The sequence below is a fragment of the Megachile rotundata genome, chromosome 6 (assembly GCF_050947335.1).
Source record: "Megachile rotundata isolate GNS110a chromosome 6, iyMegRotu1, whole genome shotgun sequence".
Taxonomy (NCBI): Eukaryota; Metazoa; Arthropoda; class Insecta; order Hymenoptera; family Megachilidae; genus Megachile; species Megachile rotundata.
Window position 1 is genome coordinate 10353603 of NC_134988.1, and position 26028 is coordinate 10379630.

The following is a 26028-nucleotide window of genomic DNA, read 5'->3' on the forward strand; positions in this document are numbered from 1 at the left end:
TGAAATCTTGCAGATTCTGAATCTTCAAAGTCCTAAACTTTTGCATCTCTTTTCTGAAGGATCCAAACTTCTACATTCCTGCAGACTCTTCAAGTCTAACTATTAATTGTTAAAATCAGGAAATTTAACCTAACTTTAGCTACTTGATTTTCTTCCGTTCTTGCGCAATTTGCATCTCGCGATTGAAACGCTGAATCATGGCGAACTCAACCGCGAACCACCATGGCGGGCACGTGTTCCACGAAATGTTAGGTTGCTGTCGGTTCACGCAACGCATCGACACCTGGCCAAGCTGGTGGTCGACTTAACGGCGAAACACGGAATAATCCTGGCCTGCTTGTATTTCCGCCTATTAATTTGGGTAAGGCGATTGTCTCTCCTCCGTTCGGCCGGTTTTTTCTCGTGCAGTCGCTCGAAAGCCACAGCATGGTAACAGAAGGTAATTCGAGCACGGTTAAACGTGGACCCGGGGAGCAAGAAGTCCCTTATGCTCTCTAAGTACTTAATAAGGTCCGACAAGGGCGTCCCTAAAGCCACTTTAACCGTGTGTTCCCCTTCGGGATTAAGATTCTCGACGTGCCGGAAGAAAACGACGGAGGGAAATTGTTGGTAATCGCTTTCTGAACGTCTACTGTTGCTCTTGCTCTTGCTTAATGTTTATTCGAGTGATTATTGATGCGCTTATGACCCTCAGCTTATTTGACGCGGGTAATCGCTTAGAATAAACTGAAATTCATTTCCAAGTTTCTTTTGTAATTTATTTTAACAAAGTTTGAAATACAGATTTAAATGTACATATTAAATAATTTGTGTAAAACCGTTTATTTTCTGGTACCACATTTTCCTTGTAATTAATTATGTCTGTAAAAACAGGAAGTTCCAAGAACAAATTCATATTTTTGTATTACATGAATATGTATCATTTAAGATGTCTTTTATTTTGATTCTCGTTATTTTCATCTCATCTGCTAAGGTAAAAATAATGGAGAGAGATTGGGTGATGCGTTAAGCGGAATTTCGATACAGTTCATCGATGAAAGAAGGTGTTGCGGAGTGGTCCGTTGAAAAAATTTTTCCTCCCGGTTGCAAGCAACGCTTTTAATCGCATCTTCTACTCCCGTACACCTAGGACCTATCGTGGGGTCCCATCCGGACTGACCGCATTCTCACCCGCGTGACGTCAGCATCGAAAGAGATCCTCTTTACAGTGGAACTCGTCGAGGAAACTCATGAATTTGCGGCTGGCTACATGTCGGACGGACTCGAGAAAAAATTCTCCGTGTTCGTTTATGGCCGGCTAATTAGATTTTTATCTTCATTAACGGCCCACCCGACGAATCCAGCCCCGGTGATTCGTTTCCTTCGCGGTTCTGACATTGCTCCGTAGCCTGTTTGTACCGGGTGTCCTGCAATTAATTCGTATCGATTACCGGCACCGCAGATTGCGATTTTAATTTGGTCTCGGGACTCGGCCGTTCTCGATAACGTCGGATTCTTCTTATTTTCTAAACTTGCGAAATTAAAACTTTTATGTCGTTGATCGCCGTTTCGCGAATAAAGATGTTTCAACCTGCCTTTACGTGGGAACCGATATTTTGGTAAGAATATTCTCTACGACATAGGATCATGCAGGAGAAATTTCAACATTTAGAATTTTGAAAATGTAGAAAGGATTAGGACACTTCATCTTCGAATGAAAACCTTCTCTGTACTCTTGTTTCTATTCAAAGGAAGTCTACGTTACACCAAAATGTACCTGCAACCTCCAATTAAAATTTGTTCCATAAGTTTTAATTACCTACAAGATTTGAGTGATATTTTAAAAAGAAGTTGAATAAAAGGAAATATAAAACCTGTTGCCTACACAAGGGTGAAGAGCACCTGTACTTTGTCCTGCGATACAGGAAGACAGTTGCATTTTATTGCAGGAATGCACCAACATCAACCGTCGATCACGAGAGCCATTTCATACGACCTGAACGTCAAGCAGGACGTGGCAGGTTGTTGAAACTGATAGGTAACGTATCCTACAACTCGTAAATGTTCCAGGAACGGGCATAAAACGCCTTCCGCATGGGACAAATTCATAAGGGCAGAAAGAATCTGGTGCGGTTTAACGCGAAACGATTCTGCGGTCTTTACGATTTCCTTTTTAATTTTTGCTCGCGGTTGCGAATCGTTTCCATCCCTTTTACACGAATAGGATGATACCGTGACAGGATAATGGAGAGGTGTCAGTGGTTCAGTTCGCGATCTTACGGGCTCGAAATAAATTCTGATTCCTAGGTGCTCGGAGAGGAGAAAAACGAGAGGGCAGGATAAGAAGTTGCAGGAGAAGGGGCAGGTGCGTCCAGTCGAACGGCCTTAAGTTATTCATGAATTCGTTTAATCGGTTTCTGCGCGTAGCCGGGCTATCTTGTTTTCTAGCTTTTTACGTCGGCTCGGTAATCAACGTTAATTCGTAGAAAACCGTACCAGTAACGAGGACTATAAATTCTTTATTAGCAAACTACCTCCTGGTGACTCCCTTTCTCTTTCTCTTCTTCGGCTAATTGCTGATTATTGCCGCACACGTTTTACTTTTATATTCGACTCATTTCTGCCTCTGAGATACAAGCTCACTTTATACGTAAAATTTTAGTTTGGACAAATTGTTGGAAATATTCAGAGAAATGTATGATCAAGTCTCAAAGTGTCATTAGTGCAAAAATATTCAACATCTCAAGGTTCTAAGAGTTCACCCTCTTTCAGAGTCCCAAAAGTTTCAACGTCCCAAGAGGCTCCAAGTCCCAGACCCGTCTTCATGCGAAATCGGAGTCCAATTATAGATCAGTCAATTGAACATTCGAGCACAGAATATTGATGTAGGTCAGGCGAAAAACCATGCGATCGTTGAGCATCTAATGGCGATCGTAAGCTGGTTCCAATGCGGCTCGAAAAAGCAGCGAGCAGTTGTCCCAGAACCCATGGAATTCGGCCAAACGGCGAACATTTGAATTCTACCACGTAGAAGAAGCCTTCGTATCGATTATCCTCCGCCTTGCTTCGACCTCCATTTCGTTTTGGCGGCCCTTTATTCCGACCAAAGGTAGACGGGAATGACATAACTCTTTCACCGGGCCTCCTTAACCGATGCTCGCTGGAATCGCAAATGTAAAACGAGAAATTATTTAGCGATGGTGCGCGAAATAATTGTCACGCAGCACGGGCTACGATAAAAGCGTAATTTACTGTACGCAGGATTATGTAATCTCTGTTCCCTGGCGAGCCATCGAACGAAATACGAAGCGGAAGAATGATTCTATAAATTCCGGTATCTTTATTACTCTGTACGTACTATAATCTGATCTTTCTTGCTCCCTCTTCGTTTCTCCTCTCACCGGTCACGATCGGCTACCATCGGGTCGTTTAAATTCCGTCGCGTTAAGTCGCTCGATCCGAGCTAACTGGGTATATCAGGAAGTCGTGAATCGCGAACTAAGTCTCCTGCGGCGAGACATTTGGCGATTTAACCTTTTTCGAAGCGCTCTAGGCTCGACACTCGCCAAATTAGCCAAACGGGAACTTAGGAATTTTTCCTAAGACACTGCTCGACGGTAAGCTCTGACTTTGCATTCTTCAAATTGTTCCAACTTACAATGCAATATTTTTAGACTTCGAGACACGTGTAGATTTCGAAGTTTGGGTGCTTTGTACACTTGTGGACGATTAATTCGAATCCCAGCACTCGCAACATTCAGATTAAACAATTCATCAACCGCGAGGTTTGAACGCAACAAGAGGATCATTTTATCCAAACGAGTTTCTAACTGGATGCACACAGCCGTGCAACAAATGTGCTTTTCATTGAAAGAAGATCCTACAAGCCAGAATAATCCTTCGAACCCGTGCACGAGGAGACGCTTTTTTTCTCCTTGTCAGGGGCTCAGCTTCCACGCTTTGTAACGTCAGCGCGTTGCACGGCTTCCTAGAAGTTCCTAGAAAGTTATGCCGTGGATTTCAGCGAGCTTAACGACCCTGTGGAATTCTTATTGCCGCAATGAAAGCCGCTTTAGCTCGACTCTCTTTCTCTTTCTCTCGATTCTAGGCGATCGAAATACCGCGACGAACTGACGGCATCGCTCTTTTTTTGCGCTCGCGCGATCACGTTGGTTCAGAAGTCGCGGTTTCTGGGAACAGGGTGGCACGGGAGCCAGGAATGCGGAGGAAAGGACGAGACGCTGCTCCATATTTATCGTACCGACCGCCAAAGGACTCGCCACTAACGCAAAACCAGCCTTCAACGCGCTGCGCAAGAAACAAATCAGCCTTATTAATTAATTTAACTGGTCCAAATGAGCCAAAGAACCACGATTCCGTCGCGACGCAACTCGTGTGAACGGGGAATACGAATTTCTTTAGATAAAACTCTCTTCTTTCCGGCATCTTTGTTCAACGCTGAATTCATGCAATTTGGAGCTGTGCGCTGAAAAATTTGGAGCATGTAAAATCATGGGAAATTTGATGATGTCTTTAATTTACTGAACAACTATTTTGCATAGTCACGTGGTCAAGTTGCGTAGGAAATTAATTTACATAGCCATTTAGGACTTCAAGTTTTAAAGTAAGACATGTTTTCATACGAAGATGAGTTAACTGACCGGAAATGTCTGCAGTAAACCGTCATATTCATATAAACTGTTAGAACAATTTGTGTCCATGTACATACAATTATATTTCAGACACTAATAAAATTCTACAATAATTATTTTTATACGGACTTTCATTTATAAAAAAATTCGCTATCACTCTCTTAGACTATTGATTAAAAATATCATTGCATAAATATATTTTCAATAGTTTCCTGATAACATAAAGTAATCACACTTCAATTTAAAAAGATATTATAGCTATATTTAATAGTGACGCCTATCATTTTATCGACGTTCGACCTCTCGTAAATTTAGATACTATCGTGTGTTAGATAACCCGAGTGTCCACGAGTAAAATAAAAGAAACGAATTTAATTAATTAGCTGCAACAGCGAGCCGTAAACTGGGATCGACGGCTTAAGATAATCGCTGTAAAAGTAATCAAGCTTTTCCCACTTAATGCTACACCACGCAACCACTAATACGGAACTGTATAATGGAGGATATTTCTGCAAGACCATTCGAAAGCAATAAAATGAATTTCAAAATACATTCCCGTGTTATGGCATTCCGCAATACTAAACGATATTATTTATTGCTATTAGATTTTGTAACGCGGAGTAATTTACAACTTGATTAAGGGTTTGTAATTGAAAGGAAAGTTTTAGGTATATGTGTACAGATATGTATATGTGTACAGATATGTACAAATATGTGTTACAGAATTTTATGTACGAGGATTTTGGGACTTTGGAACGTTTCAGGTCTTGAAGGAACACATCATAGGTCTTCACCTACCTGAACATATTCAGGATTATGAACAAGCACATTTACAAGGACTTTGGGATTTCCATTGACTTTATGTAACATTCATAATAGAAGGAATAAAATAATCTTGGATTCTCCAGAGCTTCATTAAGGGTTTTTAATTAAAAGGAAAATTTTGAGCACATGTGTTGATCACAGACTTTTATGTACGAGGATTTTGGGACTTTGGAACGTTTCAGGTCTTGAAGGAACACATCATAGGTCTTCACCTACCTGAACATATTCAGGATTATGAACAAGTACATTTACAAGGACTTTGAGATTTCCATTGACTTTATGTAATATTCAGAATACAAAGAATAAAATAATTTTTGATGCACAAATTGATTTCCCTACAGCTTCATCCTGTTTCATTATGAACAAGCACATATGCAAAGACTTTGAGATGTCCATTGACTTTATGTAATATTCAGAATAGAAGGAATAAAGTAATTTTGGATATCCATAAATTTTTTATTTCCCTAAAGCTTCATTCTATTTCATCAAACGGGTGTCCATGTTTCCCTAATTAGCCATACAGGCCATATCAACCGTATCTAGGACCTCAGTCAAAATTTTTGACACAATCTCCAGGACAAGGAAGGGAACTAGTTTCTCGAAGGTCTTCTAGTCTCGTAATGAAGGTAGTCGAAGCCATACGCGCTGTTGGCGCACTAATGGTGCGTCTAAGCCCAAATGGAACAAAATGAATTTCGAAAAGCGAGAGAGAAAGAGACTGGGCCAGAGTAGTCCCGAGGCTGGGCATGGCTTACGACCGCTTCTTGCTAGAAACGCATGAATAATGCAACAATTGGCCGAACCGAGGACGATCCTTTGTTTTCGCAGGCCCTTCGTTACCAGCCGCCAAATTGCTCGCGAGCTATCCGCCTCGTCTGTTAGTCACCGACCAATTTCGTGCACAAGACACCGTACACCTCCTCACTCTTCCACCTCCCTGATCCTTCATGCTCATCTTCTTTTCGCGAAACCCCTTACGCTCGTAGAACGATTAATAATTACGGTCGAGGTATCCTCGTCAAAATGTGGCTGCAGCTGCGTTTCACTCTGGCAGAAAGTGTCCATGGGTGTACCGGATAATCTGTTCTACGAATTAGATTAGCGAAACCTGCACGATCCAGCAGATAATTCTGGTTACGTTTGCGTGTTTCACCGATTTCCGGCATTAGCTCGATCAACCTTGTACTTTAATCTTCACGTTATTATAAAACACTTTCTTACGATGCTAACTCGTCTTATATCTAAGCCTCATATGTGTATTAACGTACTCAATAAAATACTGGTGCAACATTCGGTTGTACATCATCGTGATCGGTCACATAACTAGAATTCTTACCAAGAATGAACTTCAAACTCAAACTTCACTTCAAGTTCAAACCCTATGCTCCAAGTTCAGTAATACCCAGAATATCCAACAGCATGACCGTATAAGCATTTAGGAATTCGTATATTTTGAAACATGAGAACCAGAGATTAACCCTGGACCTTGCTTGCATCAATGTGTTGGACGTCATCTTCATTCGGCTTATCGTAGATTTGATGCAAGTTTAAGATGAAAACCGAGAAGCAAAGAGCGGTGGAAGCCGAAAACTAAGAATCGTTGGAGAATTATCTTAATGAAGTGTCACTAATGTCCACCTTCTGCGTTTCTCTTTTCTTCGGAGATCCTTTCAAAGATCCTTCATCCCTGAACGCGTCAGGTAGCCATTCTGGACCCTGTGTTCTCGGCCGCGGGCACAGAGGCCTGAAGATTTCCTATGATAAAGCGTCCGTGGAATCTCAAAATGGTGTACAGAGGGTTATAGGCAAGTTTCTTTCTTGTCGTGTTCGAAAGCAATCGAAGCGTGTCCATGAAACTTGTGTATCGAATGTAACCATCGGAGCTGTGACAGCCAGGTAAACTGGGTATAAAGTACAATCGAAATTATCCCTTCTAATACATTTATAATTCCGCGTAAGAGGACAAATGTGGTCACAATTTTGATGTTAACAATCGTATGTAACAGGTACAAAAAGTTAGTCATTGTCAAGTTTAGACATCGAAAGTTCCCATGTAATTTATCCCCATCTACCCCATATAATTATTCGAAAATGCGTAGACAGGTCGAGGAATTCGATCGGTGTCATCGGGGCCCAAAAAAGCGGGGCCCTCTAAGAATAATCGAGCTAATGAACACTCCGTGAGAAAACGCTGGCACAGGTAGAAGAGATAAACGCGACTCCGCGTCACAGTATTTTTAGCACGGTACCTCTATGAGCGTTGTTAAACACACGCTGAAAATCGACGTTGAAGCGGGTGGAACCGAAAAACGCCCCCTCATCCATCCTAAAAATCCTTCTCTATCCGTGCATCGAGGTTCGGCAGGATCTTGGTATTGGTAAAAACGTCGGCTACAGTGTGGTACCTGTTTCGATTTACCTGAGAAAGGACTCTCCGTTCGAAAGAGACAGACAGATAGACAAAAAGAGAGAGAGAGGGAAGAGGAGACTTCTGGACAGACACTTTGGACGATGGTTAGCGGATAGAGAGGGACGGAAAGTTAGCCCTCCCGATCCCCTGTCATTTGCTACGAGCTTCAAGTCGTGAAGACCTCGAGGCTCGACCAGCTACACCGCGTGCATCTACGATTCTCTTCTCTCCACCCACTCATACACGCGTAAATCTTTCGCTGGTGTGTAACTGGCCGAGCACTGGCATACCTGACCGGACTTGCCGTACCTTCCCCTCTTCTCCCCCCGTCGACGTCGCTCGTCTCTCACCCTACTTACCTTTATACCTTTATACCTGCCAGGAACGAGCCTCGTGCACCGACGCGAAGATACACGCGTCATTAAATAATCCCGGGCCGACGCTCATCAGGATCTTTACGAGGCGAAATAATATTCGGCCGACCGTCCTGCGGATAGCCGCGCGATATTTTACGTAAGGATCCTCCAGACCCCTTCTTACGTCTCTCTTTTTCGTGTCCATCTATCGTCCTTGATCCTTGTTAACTTCTCTTTATTTTTCATTCTTTCCATTTGTTATTGCATCCACATTGGCGTAACTAGGCAGGGTTCTAATTTGCATCCGAAAATCTGAGGGATCGTGCATTAAACCAATCACGTCCGCGATTTAGTCGTAGATCCGCCGATCATTGGCTGCACGTGACTTACTGGGCGGCGGAGTAGGGGAGCTGCGCATGCGCGAGTGGTACCTGCGAGCGGTGGGCGTTCCTAGCGTGCATTTAACGCGCGGGCAAACTCTAACGTGTGGTTATCTGGCGCATGAATATGTAATGCGTGGAAGTCTAACACGTAACTTTCCAATGCGTAATTATACAATACTCGGAGATCTTACACGTAATTATACAACGAGTAGTTATGTAACGCGTGATAATGCGTGGTTACTTAATTCGTAGTAATCTAACGCATGAAGAAATAACAGAAAATGATCTTTGCGTATAGCTATCAACCACCATCCCTGCAATCAGAAAATATCGTAACACCGGTTTTGGTAGAAAACGATATTTCAGCGCCTTCTAAAAAGAGAAAGTTTTTTCATAGTAACCAAAGGCACAAACTTATGGGTCGACCTAATATTATCCAGTGTCGGGCACGGTCGAGAATAGTTACGGTCGATATCTTCGAGTTACGGGTATCGAGGTGTAGGGAGAGGGATAAATTAATCATCGATTCTTGGACCATTGTTTTTTAAGTCCCACGCGTAGTTAGGCTTTCTGATGCTCGATATCGATATCGTGCTACGTAAATAAGTTTAATTGCTCTGGTACTACTATCATTCGCCGGTTTTACGAAGCAGATAGAACAGAGAGCGAAAAAGAATAACTGCGTTGTGCAACTAATCCACCAATAACCGAGTTCTGGGCGGGAGTAATGATTTATCGTTCGGCGCAAGGAGCAAACGGAAGTTCAGTGAATCGTGACGGGGAGTTTATCCCGTGAATTATATGGTTTTTCAACATGACGAACGAGGAAACGATTTTATAATAAATACAACATGATGGATTCGAGAAATACCATAAAATTCTCGCTTCATTCAATTTCGCATGTCTTCTTACTGCGTCAAATCTTCAAACATGAAAATTTCATTTTACCTACGTATTCTACTTTAACATTGAGCACACTATTCCTAATATTCTCGTGTCAAGAACAACATAACCAGTATCATACGAACAGTTAAGTGTCCGCCATTATCTGTTCTCTCCCTGCGAGCGTAATAAATGATTAATGTGCTCAATGGCTATTTCGAAGGCATTTTCGTACGACCCTGTCGAGGTATTTTTATCCAGACAGCGCCGTAATTTCGTCGTTATCTGGCACAATAAGAATGTTCAACGAAACCGTCCGCTTTTATCTAAGCAATATACGGTTCGAACGACGCGGCAAGAAATGGAGACACGATTCGTCGGTTATTCCCATATCGCGAAACCTCAACATCGAAATTGCATTTACGGCGTGGCCAAAGCGTCGCGTCGCAGGTATTATTCCGCGTTCAGCCGGATGGCATTCCAGACGGACCGGAAACTCCAATTTCTCGTGTCGCGCCACCTGCGCCCCGATAATTATTCCAAGACCGCTCGACGGGCGTTATCGAGCACCTCGAACCACGGCGTTAACTTCTATTACGCCTCGAACTACAGATCAACCGGTCGAACGTATACGCCGACCTGGCCACTGACTACCATAGAAATTCCCGGCTCGCGTGTTTCACGCGACTCTTGTCCGCAAACAATGCTCGATCTTCGTGGATCTTTCCAATTAAGCGGCCAGCCAGAGGCTCATCCGATCAGGTGCAATAGAGAGGGTGCACGAACCTGCTCGTGTTCGTTTTTCATCGCCGAAGGGCAAACAAGGGAAAAGGGAAACCGCTGTGCCTCCAGTATCCCTTCACGTCACACTAAAATCAATGATTCCCGGAATCGTGACATTACTTCTATTTCGAAACGGAAGTACACCTCAAAAAGTTCCATTAGCAAAATGAAAGCTTTTGGATGAACTCGATGAAATATCAAAATAGAATGCTTTACAGAAAGTCTATAGAAAGATTTAGTCTAATATTTGATACAGTGATAAATTGGATACAATCATAGGTTAGGGTTACTGGTTGATTGAGTTGATCTAAACTTTAGGTTCGAGCGGAGGACCACTAGATGTCTCGCGAGGTACGTTGTTTCTCGCTAGTAGTCTACCGGATGCTAAAAACCTATATCTGTGTGTGTATAGATTTCGAAACATAGAGAAGTAAATACAAGGATAGAGGAATAACAGAAATCTAAAAGTGTAGAGAAAGCTTTAAGAAGACAAGGATCCACAGATAAAGAGTGATCTGTTATTTCAAGAACACTCTTATGTTATTTTAAGAATGTTCAAAATCAATAGTGTTTGGAAATATGGATACAATAAAATGTCCATAGAAAATTCCAAAAAATTGTGTATCAGAGTCATCGACCGTGTCAGGATTTTACGGTGCAACAAATGCCGCGAAAGATCGTCGCGATAAAGGATACAGCGACAAATTCCCTGGTCCTGGCGTACAAAAAACGACCGAAAACGAGCATAGAAAGAACGAAACGTATAAACGTAGGCGGAGGAGGGCGAAACGTTAGCGGACGTGGGATAAAAAGGAGGAGGCAAAGGAAGCACAGTATACGAGAGAGGGAGGAGGTACGGGACGTGATCGCGAGGCAAGACCCCGGCCCTTTGTTGTCCTAGGCTGGCAGGCTTTCGGTCCACTTCTAGACTGTGTTTTGTTACAGCACGCCATAGTTACACTCTTTCTTTCCTCCCTCCATGCGGCGGTCCTTAAACACGTTTCTAAGCCGGCGTTCCTACGTCCTTCGTCCTCCATCGCCCTTCTTCGCCCTCGGCCTGCACGCAAACAGACGCAACCCGAGGGTTACAATGCGGTTGCTAATGTAGGAGCGTAGACGGGCGCAGACGCCCGAAAAGAAGGACTGGGTGCAAAACGGACGTCGACGACGATGGCCGCGTTTATGCTTGGACCGCGTACACCTGCAGAATTAGTCGCGAAGGGAAAAAAGGGGAAGAAACGAGACTAGACGGCGTCCGCGCGCCTCCGAAATTACAGAATTATTATTCTTCTTGGAAAGGAGCTAACCGAGTGTCGTCAGGGCCGTATTAGGACTGAAAAAAGTAGAGGGAAAGAAATGTCTGGGTTGCGAGATGCTTGGTTATGTTTCTGAGTTACTAGATCTTAAGCCCTTTTCTCAGACTTATATGTCGTTAGATTTTCAGATTGTTTTTATCGATTGTTAGGTCCATATTTGTTCATCAGAATCAGATTCATTTCATCAGATCGTCATGTCAATATGTAGATTCATAGGTTTCTAGATGGCCAGATTCTTAGATGTACTAATAAGTCCTTAAACTCTTATATCTCATTTTCATATTCCCAGATTCTTCAATCATCAAATTTCCACTTTACCCAGATCTACAAACAACTGTATCGCCGTATGCATACACCTTCAAATTCGTAGTTGGTCAAATATCTATATTTGCAAATCCTTATATCCTCAAATCCTTACATCTTCATATTCATCCTCAAATTCCTCCATCCCAAAATTCTTATGCATCTATATCTTTATAGAGCTACATTACTATACCCGCAAATTGCTTGTATCTGCATTTATCTGTATTGCATCTCAACATTTAAATCCCAAAGTTTAGCAAAATTAGTCGGTGTAACGAGAAATAAAAAAAGAAGGTAGATAGGGTCGCGAACAAAGGAGCGTTTAATTATTATCGCAAAGCGGCGAGACACGGATGCATTATACAGATTCCATCGGGCTCAAAAAGAGCGACCGGTTTGGGAGTAGAATCGCGAAGCGCACCGCGAGCGGTCCATTAACAATAATTTCGACGGTGAATCGAGCGGTCCTATCCGGACCGAAAGACACGTCTGAAGGAGGAATCCTTTCTCGGCAAAAAGGAAACGAGAGGAGGAAGATAAGAAAAAAAGAGGAAGGGAAGACGCCTGTGCAAACCCGTTTGGCCGTTAGCAGACTACGGGCCAGCACGCTCCGGCTCGCTTCAGGACGATCGTGCCGCGCTCACGGCTAAAAGTCTCGTCTGCTCTTTTGCTCCTGCCGCCTTGTACACTGACCTATATTCGATGGAACCGGGTCTGGAGACCGTGCAACCATCAGAGACCCACTAGCCCGACGAACTCCGCCGGCACTCGAGCTCGACGTTTGCCTACACGCGTCGAGCTGATATCGATCGACGCCACCGCGTGCACCGAGACGAGGATGAAACGCTTTTTCTACCGCCAGAAAATTTATCGCGGTGTTTCCCCTTAACTCCACGACTACGCGTGCCTAGTTGCATCGAATGATGCAGTTAGATCGATGCAGCCTGCAGAGGCTGCACAGGCTATTTACGTGGCAGCCGCTGCTGAATCTTTTAGCGTGTGACGCACTTCGAAGACTATCTGGTGCGCGATAATCGATCCCAGACGCTGCCCAGATCTGATCTGCTGATCGAACGGAGCGTGGGTGCTGATTCTTAGAATTGTCACGTTTTAAAGCTCTACTCTAATTCATGCGACAAGCGCATACAGCTTTCATTTTGGTAATGGAGATTTTTGAGGTTCGTTTGAAAAACATAGTAATGGAACTTGTATTTTCGTTTTATTCTGAAGAACCTTGGCGAAATTGAGTTACACTTTTTTCTCAACGCAGAACATGTTAGAGGAAGTGGTTCAAAAAATATACTTTCAGAATCATCCCCGGATGACGCATTTCGCAAATGCAATATTTAAAAAGACTGAAATTTCTGTTTGTGTACAAAGAACATATAAAAGTTACCTACAGTAACATATACAAGGTTGGTGACTGATTACCTTATTATTTGCAAGTATAGTTCTGTATGAATATCTTTTTGATATTGTGTTAACGAAAGAGTTAAATTCCCGCCTGCATAATCCTCTCTGGCGTTAATAACTCGTCTTCAGCTTAACAAATTTACGCAACTTTGAACAATTTGTTTTTGTAAAGTTCAAAGTATCCTGCGTTACTGGTCGTTAGTTCAGCCGCGAGTTTCTCATTTTCCAGCAAGCCGGAGCATCGTTTTTCTTAACGGTTACCCGTGCAAGTTTAATGAAAAAAAGCGGTGAGTTATAGTCCACGTGCGTTGCGAGCGAGCATTTTCAAAGCATAATACGAGACAACCCCGTGTTCCTTTCGCCCGTGGCATACAAGTTCGTAACAACGACAGATATCCACAACGATTCAACGTTTACGACGAGAAAGATATTACACGCTTTGAAATGAACGAGGAGGCGCCGTAGAAACGGGGCCAGCGGGTATCTCGATTCAAACAGCAATTTTTCGCCTCGCTTTCCATACCGAGCCTTGATTTTCAGTTTCGTCCTGGGACACTCGGGGCGACAGGATATAACCGTACTCGATCTGGGTCAAGCAAGGATCATCCTTGTCACGGGTCTTATAACCCGGATTGAAACATCACCAAGGAAAACTTGATCGATTTTCTGGCCTGTACACATGGGGACATCTTCGGATTCTGCAACGGCTTTCATTGTACACAATATCGGAAAACGAGCGGACACTGGATCTCGACAAACTTCATTTCCGGCGACGGGAGATCAAATTACTGTACAGATATCAAGATAAATGAGTTTTTATTTTGTTTAACCACTGTAGTGGATTGGTAAACATGATTTTTATGATACATCACAGGATTTCCATTTATGGGCCAAAGGTTCAATGGTGGATTGCAATGGATATCGACAAATTGGATATCGGCTCGTTGGACAGCGACGCGTTACGTATCGACCCGTTGAATATCGAATGTTGGGTTCAATTTTGACGCATTGGATATCAACTTGGAGATAGCGGGTTGCAAACCGGTTTTATACACATATGTTACACATTCACCTGTGCAATGCATTGAATTTCAACATATTAGATATTAAGGAATTCAACTATGAATTGAATTTCGACGGATTGAACATGGATGAAATTCAACAAAATGTATGCCGACTTGTTATCGGGGTGTTGGATATCGGCGCGTTGCATATAGACCCGCTGGATATCGTCGCGTTGCATATAGATCCGCTGGATATCGGCGCGTTGCATATAGACCCGCTAGATATCGACGCAGTTTTGACGGGTTCAATTTTGACACATTGGATATCAACTTGGAGAACGATATCACCGGGTTGCAAACCGGTTTTTCAAACATGTGTTGCACATTCACCTGTGCATAGCAGTGCATTGAATTTCAATGTATTAGATATCAAGGAATTCAACTATGAATTGAATTTTGACAGATTGAACATGGATGAAATTTAAGGAATTGGATATCAACCCGTTATCGAGGTGTTGGATACATGTTGGATATCGACGCGTTGCATATAGACCCGCTGGATATCGGCGCGTTGCATATAGACCCGGTGGATATTGACGCAATGTTGACGAGTTCGATTTTGACACATTGGATGTCAACTTGGAGAACGATATCACCGGGTTGCAAACCGGTTTTATACACATGTGTTGCACATTCACCTGTGCATAGCAGTGCATTGAATTTCAATGTATTAGATATCAAGGAATTCAACTATGAATTGAATTTTGACAGATTGAACATGGATGAAATTCAACGAATTGTATATCAACCCCTTATCGGAGTGTTGGATATCGTCGCGTTGCATATCGACCCGCTGAATATCGACGCGTCAATTTACATATTGGATGACGGCAAATTAGATTTCGACGCATTAGATGTCAATCCTTCGGTTATAAACACGTTAGATATCGTCATATCGTACACTCAACTGCAAGAATGTTCCTCTCACATAACGAGTCTCCCGCACGAAGGATTAATAATCAAAACGCGCACAGACGGTATACACTCTCTGCACACGAAATCGAAAATTATATTCTATGGTAGCACTCCATTGCATAAACTAACAATCGAGTGGAAAACAGCGAGAGTAAATAATAGCGTGCAATTGTGGCTCGAACACGAATATATCGATGCACGATTCCATAAATATGCAAAACTTTATTTGCATTCGTTGCACGGCTGGCGCATCAACCTGCGCTTCCAATCAAGCTCCGGAGATTTTGTGACCGATCGATTAATTCATTATCCGATTCCACTTGTGATTTTTCAAGTAAAAGTGCGTGATAAATAAATGTCGAGAATGATTTTCACTTTTCACGAGAAGCGATGAATCGTTTACTTTGCGAACACCGTTACATTCTGGCAATGAGAAACGATCGATAATTGGACTGCACACACGGAGGCAGGAAGGTCTCGATTAAGTTCGCGCGATTATCGAGACCGATAGTTATATAGTTGCGTTTTAACGCACGCCCGGTGATTTGCATGATTATAGAGGTGTACGATTATAAAGCGTGCAACATGGACGAATCGTGATCGAGATAAGAGAGGGGACCCCAGGTGATAAATACTTTGGTGATTGATACCGAAACGTGTTTAAGAATATCGATTAACACGTTCGCTGGTATGGACATGAACATATATATAATGCAACGATTAAAAGAAACTTTGTAACGGTATAAATTGATCTTAGCAATAAAAAATATGCATTACAAAACCTATAATTACTCGGGATAAAGGCATTAATATTAATGAACACAATTTATCAGTGCTACGTATGCAATAATAATAGAATAATTGAAAGAAAAATTTTAATGATAATAACGCCATAATCATAGTGCATGTATGTGGTAAAATATAAGTTCAACATATAATCACACAATTTTGCAATTCAAATTTTCCCATTTTATATCATATTACATTAACGATATAAAAATTTCATCTTTACAGACAAATCGATTTCGATACGAGACACGCTGTTTATTGTCAACGCAGTGAAAAATGGAGGATTGTTAACGTTGTCAACGCGTCACCGAGGTGGCAACAGAACGATTACAGGTAATGCAAATATTTGGTGTTTCGTAAACGATAATAATTCTGGACGTTAAACGAGTCTGTTTTCGAGTGAACTGGCACGCGTAATGAGCAACATGTTGTAAACTGATTTCCATACCGAATGGAAAGTAGACGAATAAATCAGTCCTGTGTGTGTCCAGGTTGATTTTCTTGCATCATCGTTCGTGCGCGGACAGCTTGCAATGTAATACAATTCATTAGTGTCTCCTTAATGCTTCTGCACCTGCTACAATTAATCCTTGCAGATTTTTTGAAGGAATTCTCTGTTGTAAACGACACTGACAGCTTGCAATTGGTAGCGCTAGCTCTCCACTTTAAAATATTTATGCTTCACAGGTAGGGTGCCTTACCGAGTTCAGAGCAAAGGAAAATTTTATTTTTTCAAGTGGAGTCTTGGAAATTTGGAATTTTCGAGTTCTTAGTTATTGGAACTTTCAAGTTTTCTTCGATAGGGTTGCAACTTTGAAATACTTGAAATTTCAGATTTTGGTGCTGGGAATATTCTGCAGGACTGAAATAGTTGTCGTGATAATCTTCAGGACTTCGACATGGGAACCTTGTAACGAAGAAACTGTTTGAACTGTTTTAACTTCGCGAAAATTTGCAAGCTCTCAAATAGCAGTGGAAAATTTCCGCAATTTCCCTTCCCTTGATCTCTGAACTTCCTGTTAATCTCTCTGAATAAACCAAGCAAATAACTCGAACTCGAATGATGCTCCAGATTGTCATTTAACAACATCAAATGTGATGAAACCAGAATGTCTAACAAAGCGTTCCTCGCAGAAGTACCTTCGAATCGGTATTATGCAGGATAATTAAAAACTTCCGAAACTCGTTGTCGGGAACGAGTGCAGCGTTGCTTGAACGACACTTGGTCGTCCTCGTGTTGGGACCGGGCACAACCGAGTAACGCTATTAAAATCTTTTCAGATCGACCTTGGCGAACAAAACGTGGCCCAGTTTCCTGTGTCTCTCCTGTGTGCATCACGCCACTGTTCACCGTGCTAAAAAAGAAGCGTTCCAAAGAGGCTCGATTCCATTTTCTACCCCATCATCTCTCGCGTCTGTCTCATTAGCACTTCTGACCCTCGAGAGGATGCGCGATTGCGTCGGCAAGAAAAGCCAGCCCAGCCGGTGAATGCAGCTGCAAATGAGAGGCACCGACCATGCTGCGGTCTTCGTTTCTACGAACTAGCCCCTATGAAAGATGCAGAAGAGCTAAATGAAGACCGTGGTCACGTAGGGTAGCGTGGGTATCAGGGAGGACGAGCAACGGGAGCACGCTTTGATCAGACGCGTCGTCCATCTTTCATTTTCTTTCGTTCAACCGTTCGTTCCTGTGGTATTCAATTCTTTCTGGAGCAAGCCGGATAGACTTTCCACTCTACTGAACCAGTTCCCTGGAATTCTTTCCGCTACGTATTACGTAGGTCAGTCATATGCAAACTGCAATTATTATAATAGTTTTCTGAATTAATAAGTATTTAACTAGATACACAAACGTATCATTATGCAACAAAGAATTCGACGGTATGTACTAATCTTGTTCATTAAAAAAAACATCATCTGTGTTATATTATATAGTCTATAAGGATTAATTTCCCTATGCTCCCAAGTTTTCACGATATCTTGAAAATAAGTGATACCTGTATGAGTTTTGGCAAAATAGTTTTCTGAATTAATAAGTATTTAACTAGATACATAAACGTATCATTATGCAACAAAGAATTCGACGGTATGTACTAATCTCGTTCATTAGAAAACATATCATCTGTATTGTATTATATAGTCTATTAATGTCCCTATGCCCCCTCACGATATCTTGAAAAAGTGATACCTGTATGAGTTTTGGCAAAATCTCTGTCTATATTCGACCGCAACATAATATTCTTCCGCGCTCTATTTTTCTTCTATTTATCTACGAACGATAAATTAACACGAGCAGCAATTGGGCGGGTCAATATTTGCATTCGACGGATTATTGCGTGGCGTTGCGCAAACGACGAGTACGTAATACCTTCGATGGTATAAATTATGATAAATTTAGTATCGAATCGTACGCGATATAGAAAATAGAATTTCTGTCGATCGAGTATAACGTTACGCAATACAGAGTGGGCGAAATATTAAAGAGGAATATTTCAAACAGACCCAGCACGATGGCGACTCGAGACTTCTCTTTTCTTCGCTTTCCAAGCTTTATGCGAAGCTTCTGGTATACGTGAATAATGCTCTCTGAGATTTTCATACCTGACAACACGTTGCGCAACATCCATCACCCTCTCTGTTCCCAATAGCGCAACAATAAAATAGAAATGTCTCCGAGAAATGCAGGAGCATGAATTTCTACGAAACAAATAGCTTTCAACTGTTTCGTATTGCTTCTTTATGTTTTGACTAAGTTCGCGCCAGGATCAGCAAATTAGAAATAATCTTTAGTTCAATTATTTATTATTGTCTTTTAGTAGAAGTTCAAAAATTATTCGTCGTAAAAGAATTAACTCAATTTGTCCTTGTGACAATAGATCATATTTGTAGCACCATGTAGATGTACGTCGATATATGTATTCACAGTGTGAATTATTGTCTGCAATTCATCTTGCGTTCTCTTTCATGAATTATCTACGCAATGTAACTTTATTGAATTCGACATACGGCCCGTCTGATAACCGCAGTCTTCCGTCACCTCACGAAACCTTGACCTCGAGACGGAATTAAACAACCCACCCCTTTGTGACGTCCTTTTGCTTGCTTTCTGTCGCACTGTGTCCAAACTTTGTCGAACCTACCCCATATCTATCGTTTATTACCTCTACATGTCACGGTGCTGTCCATGGAGGGATGGTTAGAAATTAACCTCTTCCATTTACGAATCAATCATGTTCATTAACTCGAAACTTGTACACATTAATACAGCATTATTCTGTCGTGACAAGCGGAGCAAAAGTTTTCTAATAAGGGATATTAGCCAAGTGTTTCCATCTGATTTCAGCGAAACTTTAGTTCGTCAGCGGAGTAACGCAAGGAAGAGAATGATTAATTACCCGGCCATTTAGAAACGACAAAACTTCATCCGTAGTTTCGTACTTGGAGATGAAAATATCTCTTCAGATTGAAAATGAAAAATTTAGTCGCCAATTTCTCTTCCCTTATTTTCGGCTCATCTCTTAGATACAGATCGCTGAGAAAACCGTGTCTTAAATATTTCTCCGAGTTTCATCAAAATCTTTTCACTAGCTTTTAACTAGGGTTTTTGTGGATGTTCCACGTGTTGGAGGACCTACATTTCGCCACAAGATAAACCGTGGTATATTAATAAAAATGCAGGTGTTATTGGCTAAAGGGAGAAGTTTCATATTTTCGGTAGGAATGGGTTAGATGGGAAAACAAGAAAAGTGGACTCGTCTCAATTCGTGGAGTCTCGTAGGGAGATACGGTAATGTCAAAATCAGAGGAAAGCACTCGATTAACGAATCTCGCAGATTCCTCAGCATGGACAGCATCGAAGCACTCCATCAATCAAAGGGACATATTCAGATAACAGACTCACCGGGTTGTTGGTGAGTGCCGAGGTGGATGCAGCGGTGGGATGGTGATCGTAATCCAGGTACTCGTCCCGATGGTGTCTCCCGGAACCGTGTCTCTCCCTGTCGTCCCTAACGTCCCGAACGTCCCGGAGGTCCCTGAGATCCCGAAGGTCCCTGATGTCGCGCAGGTCCCGAAGGTCGCGGAGGTCGCAACGGCTCACGTGGTCCCGTTCAACGCGAAGCTGCCTCGACATCGCCGTCGGCTCCTCCTCCTCCGAGTCGAGCAGCAGCTGCTCGACTCCACCGCCACCTCCTCCACCACCGCCTCCGCCACCTCCAGCACCACCTCCGCGTCGGGCGGGATGACGCCGGAGGTCACACCATCCTATCTCCTCCTCCGCCCCTCCGGCGACCTCGCCGCGGGGCAACCGAGCCGTGCCTGGGGCCCTCACGACCGATCTGCCTCGAACCTCCTGCCCCCGCGGCCCCCCGGGGGGCTCCACCACATCACACCCAAAGGCTACGCTTCTTGGACCCCTCACGACACAACTCTGCTGCTCTCGCTAACCCCTGCGACGCGATCACCTCCTCCGCGACTCGTTTTTCTCCAGCGGAAGCTTCGTGGCTGGCGGAGACGGGGCGGCGATGGACGAAACGGAAGTAGCGGCTGAGTGGCGGCTGAAGATGTCGTGGTTCGCTCGATGCTTCGAGTGTGTCTGTAAACACGCAAGAGTGGGAGCTGGTTAACGTCGGAGAACCTGCCAGACTTTGGCAGAAAGTTCCCTGCGGTTACCGATTTATATGCTAACCGATCGAAAGTATGGATATTAGAGTGGCCTGAATATTTGTCGAACGTTTACTGTGACCCGAACTTTAAAAAGTGACTACAGTTCGGAAGAAAAGCAATTGAACTTTAGGAGAAAATGGAAAGTTTGAACAGCTGCTGAAAATATAAAGTAGCGATTCGATATAGATCATCGATCAAAAATATCGTGAATGTGTTTTTACACACACGGAGGAACGAAACCGTTCGACGGAGGATGCCGAAGAACGAGCCTATAGTTTCCGCAGACGCTACCGCGACCACGTAAGATGTAAATTCAATTTCCACGCCGTTGACATACGCTGCGCCGGTTAATTCGATTTAAATTTAGTGAACCAAGCAATTTTGACACAACTACACGTGCTATACCGCATTGTCCCAGCCCGTGGTCTACCCAACGTTTCATGGACGTTCTTTGAAGTTTACATTTTTTCTCTTCATCGCGCGAGATCGTGAAATCCTGTTAATACGATGATCATGCTACGTTGTAAATTGAAACATGAAACAATTAACGCGCTCCAATAAACTGTTACACAACGCCAATAATCAAATTGCAAATTAAATTCGACATAATCGAACCATGATTAATTAACTAAAACATTACTGTACATATACCGAAACGTCGCTGAATAAATCATCATAATGTTCAGAAAATGTCGCGAAAACACACGCGACCGATCACATCTTCGTAACAACCGAAGCGATAACGGGAACAGTATCGACTGTCATTAATTACAGCATCGTCAACCGGAAGACGCAATGTCCGTTGATAGTGATTGACGCGAGCTGCTCTCTGCCAAGGTCAGACTCGACCATTCGAAAGTTATGGCTGCTGTACACCGTTACCTTGACAGGTTAACACACCAAGCGACACGTCCACCGATTCGCGAACAGGACAGAACGTCCACGGAGCGAAAGAATCGACGCGTTAACTGGCGTGAAATCAAACGATAAACCGGTGCGTAAAGTCGTCTCCGGCGCACCAGTCTATCGAAGGAGAGAGGGTGGTAACGAAGCTCAGCCAAGGTGGGGTGAGTTGAGGTTAGGTCACGCCGCAGACCGCGAATGTAGGGTTGTGGGTCGCGCCCGGTCGAGCTCAGCTGCGCTGCGACCTAAAGGGGTTGCGGCTCGTCGCTGGTCAGACACGCCAGAGACACTCGACTATTTCCGTCGTTTTTCCACAGAAAATATCAACCCTTTTTCCAGCAACCCTCCACCAGGCACACGACGCTCCCATATAAAAAAGAACTATGATTACGTGACGGTGAAATCTACCGTCATCAGTCAGACCGAGAGTCAGCCGCGTTGATCCGCCTGTTAAAGCGCTACCGTCATAACGACACTGTGGCATTGTTTGTAGAGATAACTCCATTCCGTAAATTGCAGTATACAGAGAAAAGCTCGTTCCAGGTTGCGATAGAAGAAGCTAGTCGGAAGGGACACGTATACGAGCAGGGCACCGGACGAAAGCTCCAGGTTGCCAGGTGATCAGGTCATACTCACCAGTTTCTGTTCGACCCGGAGTCCTCGTTACGCGACCTTTCCAGCCAAACGAGGAACACACCACTCGGAGCACTTTCGCGCGCGGCTCGCGTTCACCGCGACTCGAGCCGTCGAAGACGATACGGGGTTGACGGGAACTGATTTCCGCGTGGACGATCGGCGGCAAGAAAGTGTGCACGACGTCGAAACGACGGTGACGGTTGGGCCGTGCTCGCGTCGACGGCTGCTGCTACCGCGGCTCGCGCTACCTCGGCCGGTCTCGGTCGGCCTCGTCCTTTGTCGGTGTTCCTCGGCTCTTGTATCGTGACGTCGCGCGGGGACGCGAAAACCCCGGCGGTGTTGAGTATCGATCGCATGCGCCAGCGCACGCGAGCTACGATGCGGCGCGTCAACACGCGCCTTTCTCGACTGGCGTGAGGGTTGCCCGACACGTGGTTACGTGGCCGCTCACCGAGCGTTTCTCCGCTAATCGTGCACCACCTGCACACGGCCACCTTGATTGGATCATCCTGGCGGAAGTCGGAAACGATTATTTGCGTCGGAAGTCGGAGGTGGCCGCGTTCAGCTGGAACCGGAATCTTCCGGGATCGCTGCGACTAGGTGTCAAGGGATGACCTTGCCTCGTACGTTGCGACAGTTGCGTCTGAGCGGTCGACAGTCCCTCCTGGAGATGTTGAAGTACATGAAGTGGTTACTCGAGATGATCTTAACAGAGCTTTGGTAGGACATGCAGATCCAGGAATCATCTCACTACTGAACGACTGTAAGCTGAGGATTTTGGATGGAAAGCTTGAGGCTTTGGAAATTTAGCAAAGTTGCCTAAGAACGTACTGAAGACTACAAACATTTTCAAACGAATTCCAATCTGGACATGTCAACTTTCTGCCACAGCTGTACAATGTTGACCGATGAAACGACGTTACTGCTGTTATGACACGTTTCAATTCACAAGCGGTCGAACGGCATGTGACAGGACAATTGAAACAAATTGCGTTACGAACGAATCGTTTCGCTTATCGTTCAATGTAGCCTCGTTATCGCTTAGCCCGTAGCAAGAAGCCAGTTTCGAAACGGCGATACGCGTACGTCGTTAAGCTGTTTACCGTCAAGCAGTCATTAAGAGCGACGCATTTGTTTAATTACGCGTTATTAACTTACGCCAAATGCGAAACATTAAGCCTACAGAAACTAGACTAATTGCACAATGTTGCAACACGTAGAACTTAATACGAATGTACGCGAAATTTTATTCGAATTACGTGGTATCCGAAGCCCGTGGCGCTTCGCCCAATAGAATCGCGCGGATACCACCCTGATCGTCCGCGAAACGCGCTGACATCTGACGGAGGGTTAAAGAAGTGCAACGAAAGAAATTCGTCTCGCGAAAGAGCAAACAATCTGCAGTTTTCTACGCGAGAATCACCCTCTTCGCGACTTCGCTCTTTCCTGAAGAGCTCTCCTTACCGACCTTCAGTGATAACACGATGTCTCGAACGACCGCTACCTTTCGATAAAGAATACTTTAGACGAATGGCTACGTCTGGTCGAACGTTATTGATCGTTAAACATGCCAACGGTGTCAACAGATCATTGTGCTATGCAGTGCTGCGTGCTGGCGGTTAGGATCGGAACACGGTCTCTTCCACTGGTAATTGTTCGAGTGCGCCATTAAACGATGACACATACTATGGTACTTTATAAATCATCGTACATCGATCACAACCGTCAACTTCCTTAAGATCAATGATTCATTCAGCACCCTTCGTGCAAAGCGACATTGAAAGTTTTCCCGTCAATCGGTCCATTGAAAATCATCCACCCCTCGAACGTAACCCTTTCTACCTGAAGGACGCATTATCCGATCATCGATCAACCGCGAAGCGGATCGTCACAACGCGGTGTCGCGTGACTTCCGGTTTTCGGATTCCTGGATTCTTAGACTCAAAGTATACCCCGAATTCTCAAAGGCTTAAATCCGGAAGTGTCATGAACTAAGAATTCTGAATTCTGAAATGTCACTTTTCAGTTTCAAAAATCTGAAAGGTTCGTACATTTTCAACTTCTAGAATTCTGAAGAGTTTGAAATGTGGAGGAATGTGAATCTCGAGGTGTTTAAAATTCCGAAATAGCGAAATCGTCGGTGCGTCGCAATTGAGCGCGTTGCGGTTCACGGCGATCCGACGCGACGATGCTCGCGGCGACTCGGCGCGACGTCCATCATCCCCGCAGCTACGCCGTAAGGTGGCAACGTTGCTCTCGCGTGAGAGCTTTAGAGTCAGACGCAAGGGGCAATGCTACCGCTCGCGCCAATAGTCGTCGGTGGAGGGGAGGGCAACTATAGCGTGCTCTAGCAATGTGTCCGTGGTCGGCGGTGGGGGTAGTCGGGTATCTAGCGCGAGAGGGAGAGTGTGACTAGTGGGGGCAAGTCAACAGTCGGGCAGTGGGGATGAAAGAGGAGTTAGAGCAAGAGGAACGACAGTCGGCGAGAGTAGGAGAGACGCATCTGGCGGAGAGGGAGCGAGAAGCCGCCGAAAGCGCATAGCGGCCCATAATTCGGTGCGCCGCCCCGCAATCAGGTTCGTGCTCGATGTTTCTAACCGCCTCGCTCGTCGCAGCCGGGAGAGAGAGACGGTAGTGCACGTTTTTACGTTTGCTCGTCGGCTACGTTTACCGAGTACGATCCGGGATACATCTAAGCGCGTTGCTTCGGCTCCGTTCGCTCGATCTCCTCGCTGCCTCGCGCGCGTACACGCATTCGGTCTGGTTGTTTATCCACCTATCTGGCAGCTATCGAGGCTGACAGACGGCTAAAGAGTTGTCGGTTCACGCGGCGAACGCACGCGACGCGTGTGTGCGGTGGAACCGGAAGGGCAGCGGTTGCTCCTTGGAACGCAGTGTGAGGGAAAGCCTGAAAACGGAAACGCGGACGAAGGAGGAACGCAGTGGCTAGCCGGTAGACTCGCGACAGGAGCGTGCGTCTGCCAGTCAACCAGCCAACCATTCAGTCAGTCGGTCAATCATTCAGTCAGTGCCGGTTCTACGCTCCGAACGTTCCTCTCCGTTTGTACGCGCTCCGAGTTACTCAATGGTAACTCTGTCGGTGTGTTTCCTTGGAAACACCGGTTGGGATACTCGTCTGTAAGTGAACGAGAAGATACGACCCGACCAAACGGATCCTCTCTGGTGCTTTTTGTGATCCTCGAGTATACACGTAACGTATACGCACACCGTTGGCTATTGGGCTCGAGGGAAATGTGCCGCCATGGACACACGGCCAGAGTGAATGATTTTCGGTGATTTGCTTACGATTGTTGGTGATGATTGTGCCGGTTCTCGCTAATACGTCTCCACGTCGCCGTCGCCGTCGTGGTCGTCGAGGCGCCTTCCGAACTTGAACGTCCGACCGTGTCTACCATTCGTCGATCAGTTCCTCCGCTTCTTGGTCCACGTAGTCACGTAAATATGAAACACGCATGCATGCCCCGAAACACGGACCGTTCGAGCGCACGTGTGTGCACGTGCACGGACGAACGGTATAGACACGGCTGATTATTAACGAGTTATTACCGCGATACTAATTAAGTTTAATCGCAAGGCCGCCGTTCGTTAAAGTTAATTGCACGATCGACCACGGCCCACGTCGTTAACTACGCCGTCCATGCCCGCTGCGTAGTCATGCTTTTATAGAAATTACGTATGGGGTCTCGATCAGTGATGGGCAATTCGAGTGCCCGCCATCGTCTTCGTTCTGTGT

General features: G+C 44.5%; 2 protein-coding genes across 23 annotated transcripts in view; one reads left to right on the forward strand and one right to left on the reverse strand.

The window, feature by feature from the left end:
• Positions 1-771: 771 nt before the first annotated feature.
• Positions 772-25715, reverse strand: LOC105662463 (uncharacterized). 5 transcript variants are annotated; one of them, XM_012284996.2, is made up of 4 exons: positions 25581-25715; positions 22275-22938; positions 19972-20664; positions 772-1406 (listed from the first exon to the last, which is right to left on the reverse strand). In XM_012284996.2, exons 3-4 carry the CDS (start codon positions 20200-20202, stop codon positions 1302-1304), a joined length of 336 nt encoding a protein of 111 aa, XP_012140386.1. In that variant the 5' UTR covers positions 20203-20664; positions 22275-22938; positions 25581-25715; the 3' UTR covers positions 772-1301. The 5 variants fall into 5 exon arrangements, with proteins under 5 accessions (XP_012140386.1, XP_076388487.1, XP_012140385.1 ...); XM_076532372.1 differs by lacking the exon at positions 772-1406 and adding an exon at positions 10515-11327; XM_012284995.2 differs by lacking the exon at positions 772-1406 and adding an exon at positions 16143-17619.
• by (focal adhesion protein tensin) overlaps positions 24702-26028 on the forward strand; it is a 324342-nt gene continuing 323015 nt past the window's right edge. For 13 of the 18 annotated variants that reach the window (XR_013038337.1, XM_076532362.1, XM_076532361.1 and 10 more), the window contains exon 1: positions 24857-25170. The gene's annotated coding sequence lies outside the window, so the exon portion shown is untranslated. The other 5 variants (XM_012285033.2, XM_012285037.2, XM_012285038.2 and 2 more) reach the window with 5 other exon arrangements.

Bases quoted from the DNA above. Each gene is read 5' to 3' on its own strand.
- LOC105662463 (XM_012284995.2), bottom strand. From the start codon at position 20,202: ATGTCGAGGCAGCTTCGCGTTGAACGGGACCACGTGAGCCGTTGCGAC. The intron at 17,620-19,971 runs GTGAGTCTGTTA...CATCTTTCATAG, and splicing joins CGGCACTCACCAACAACCCG to GGGCTAGTTCGTAGAAACGA.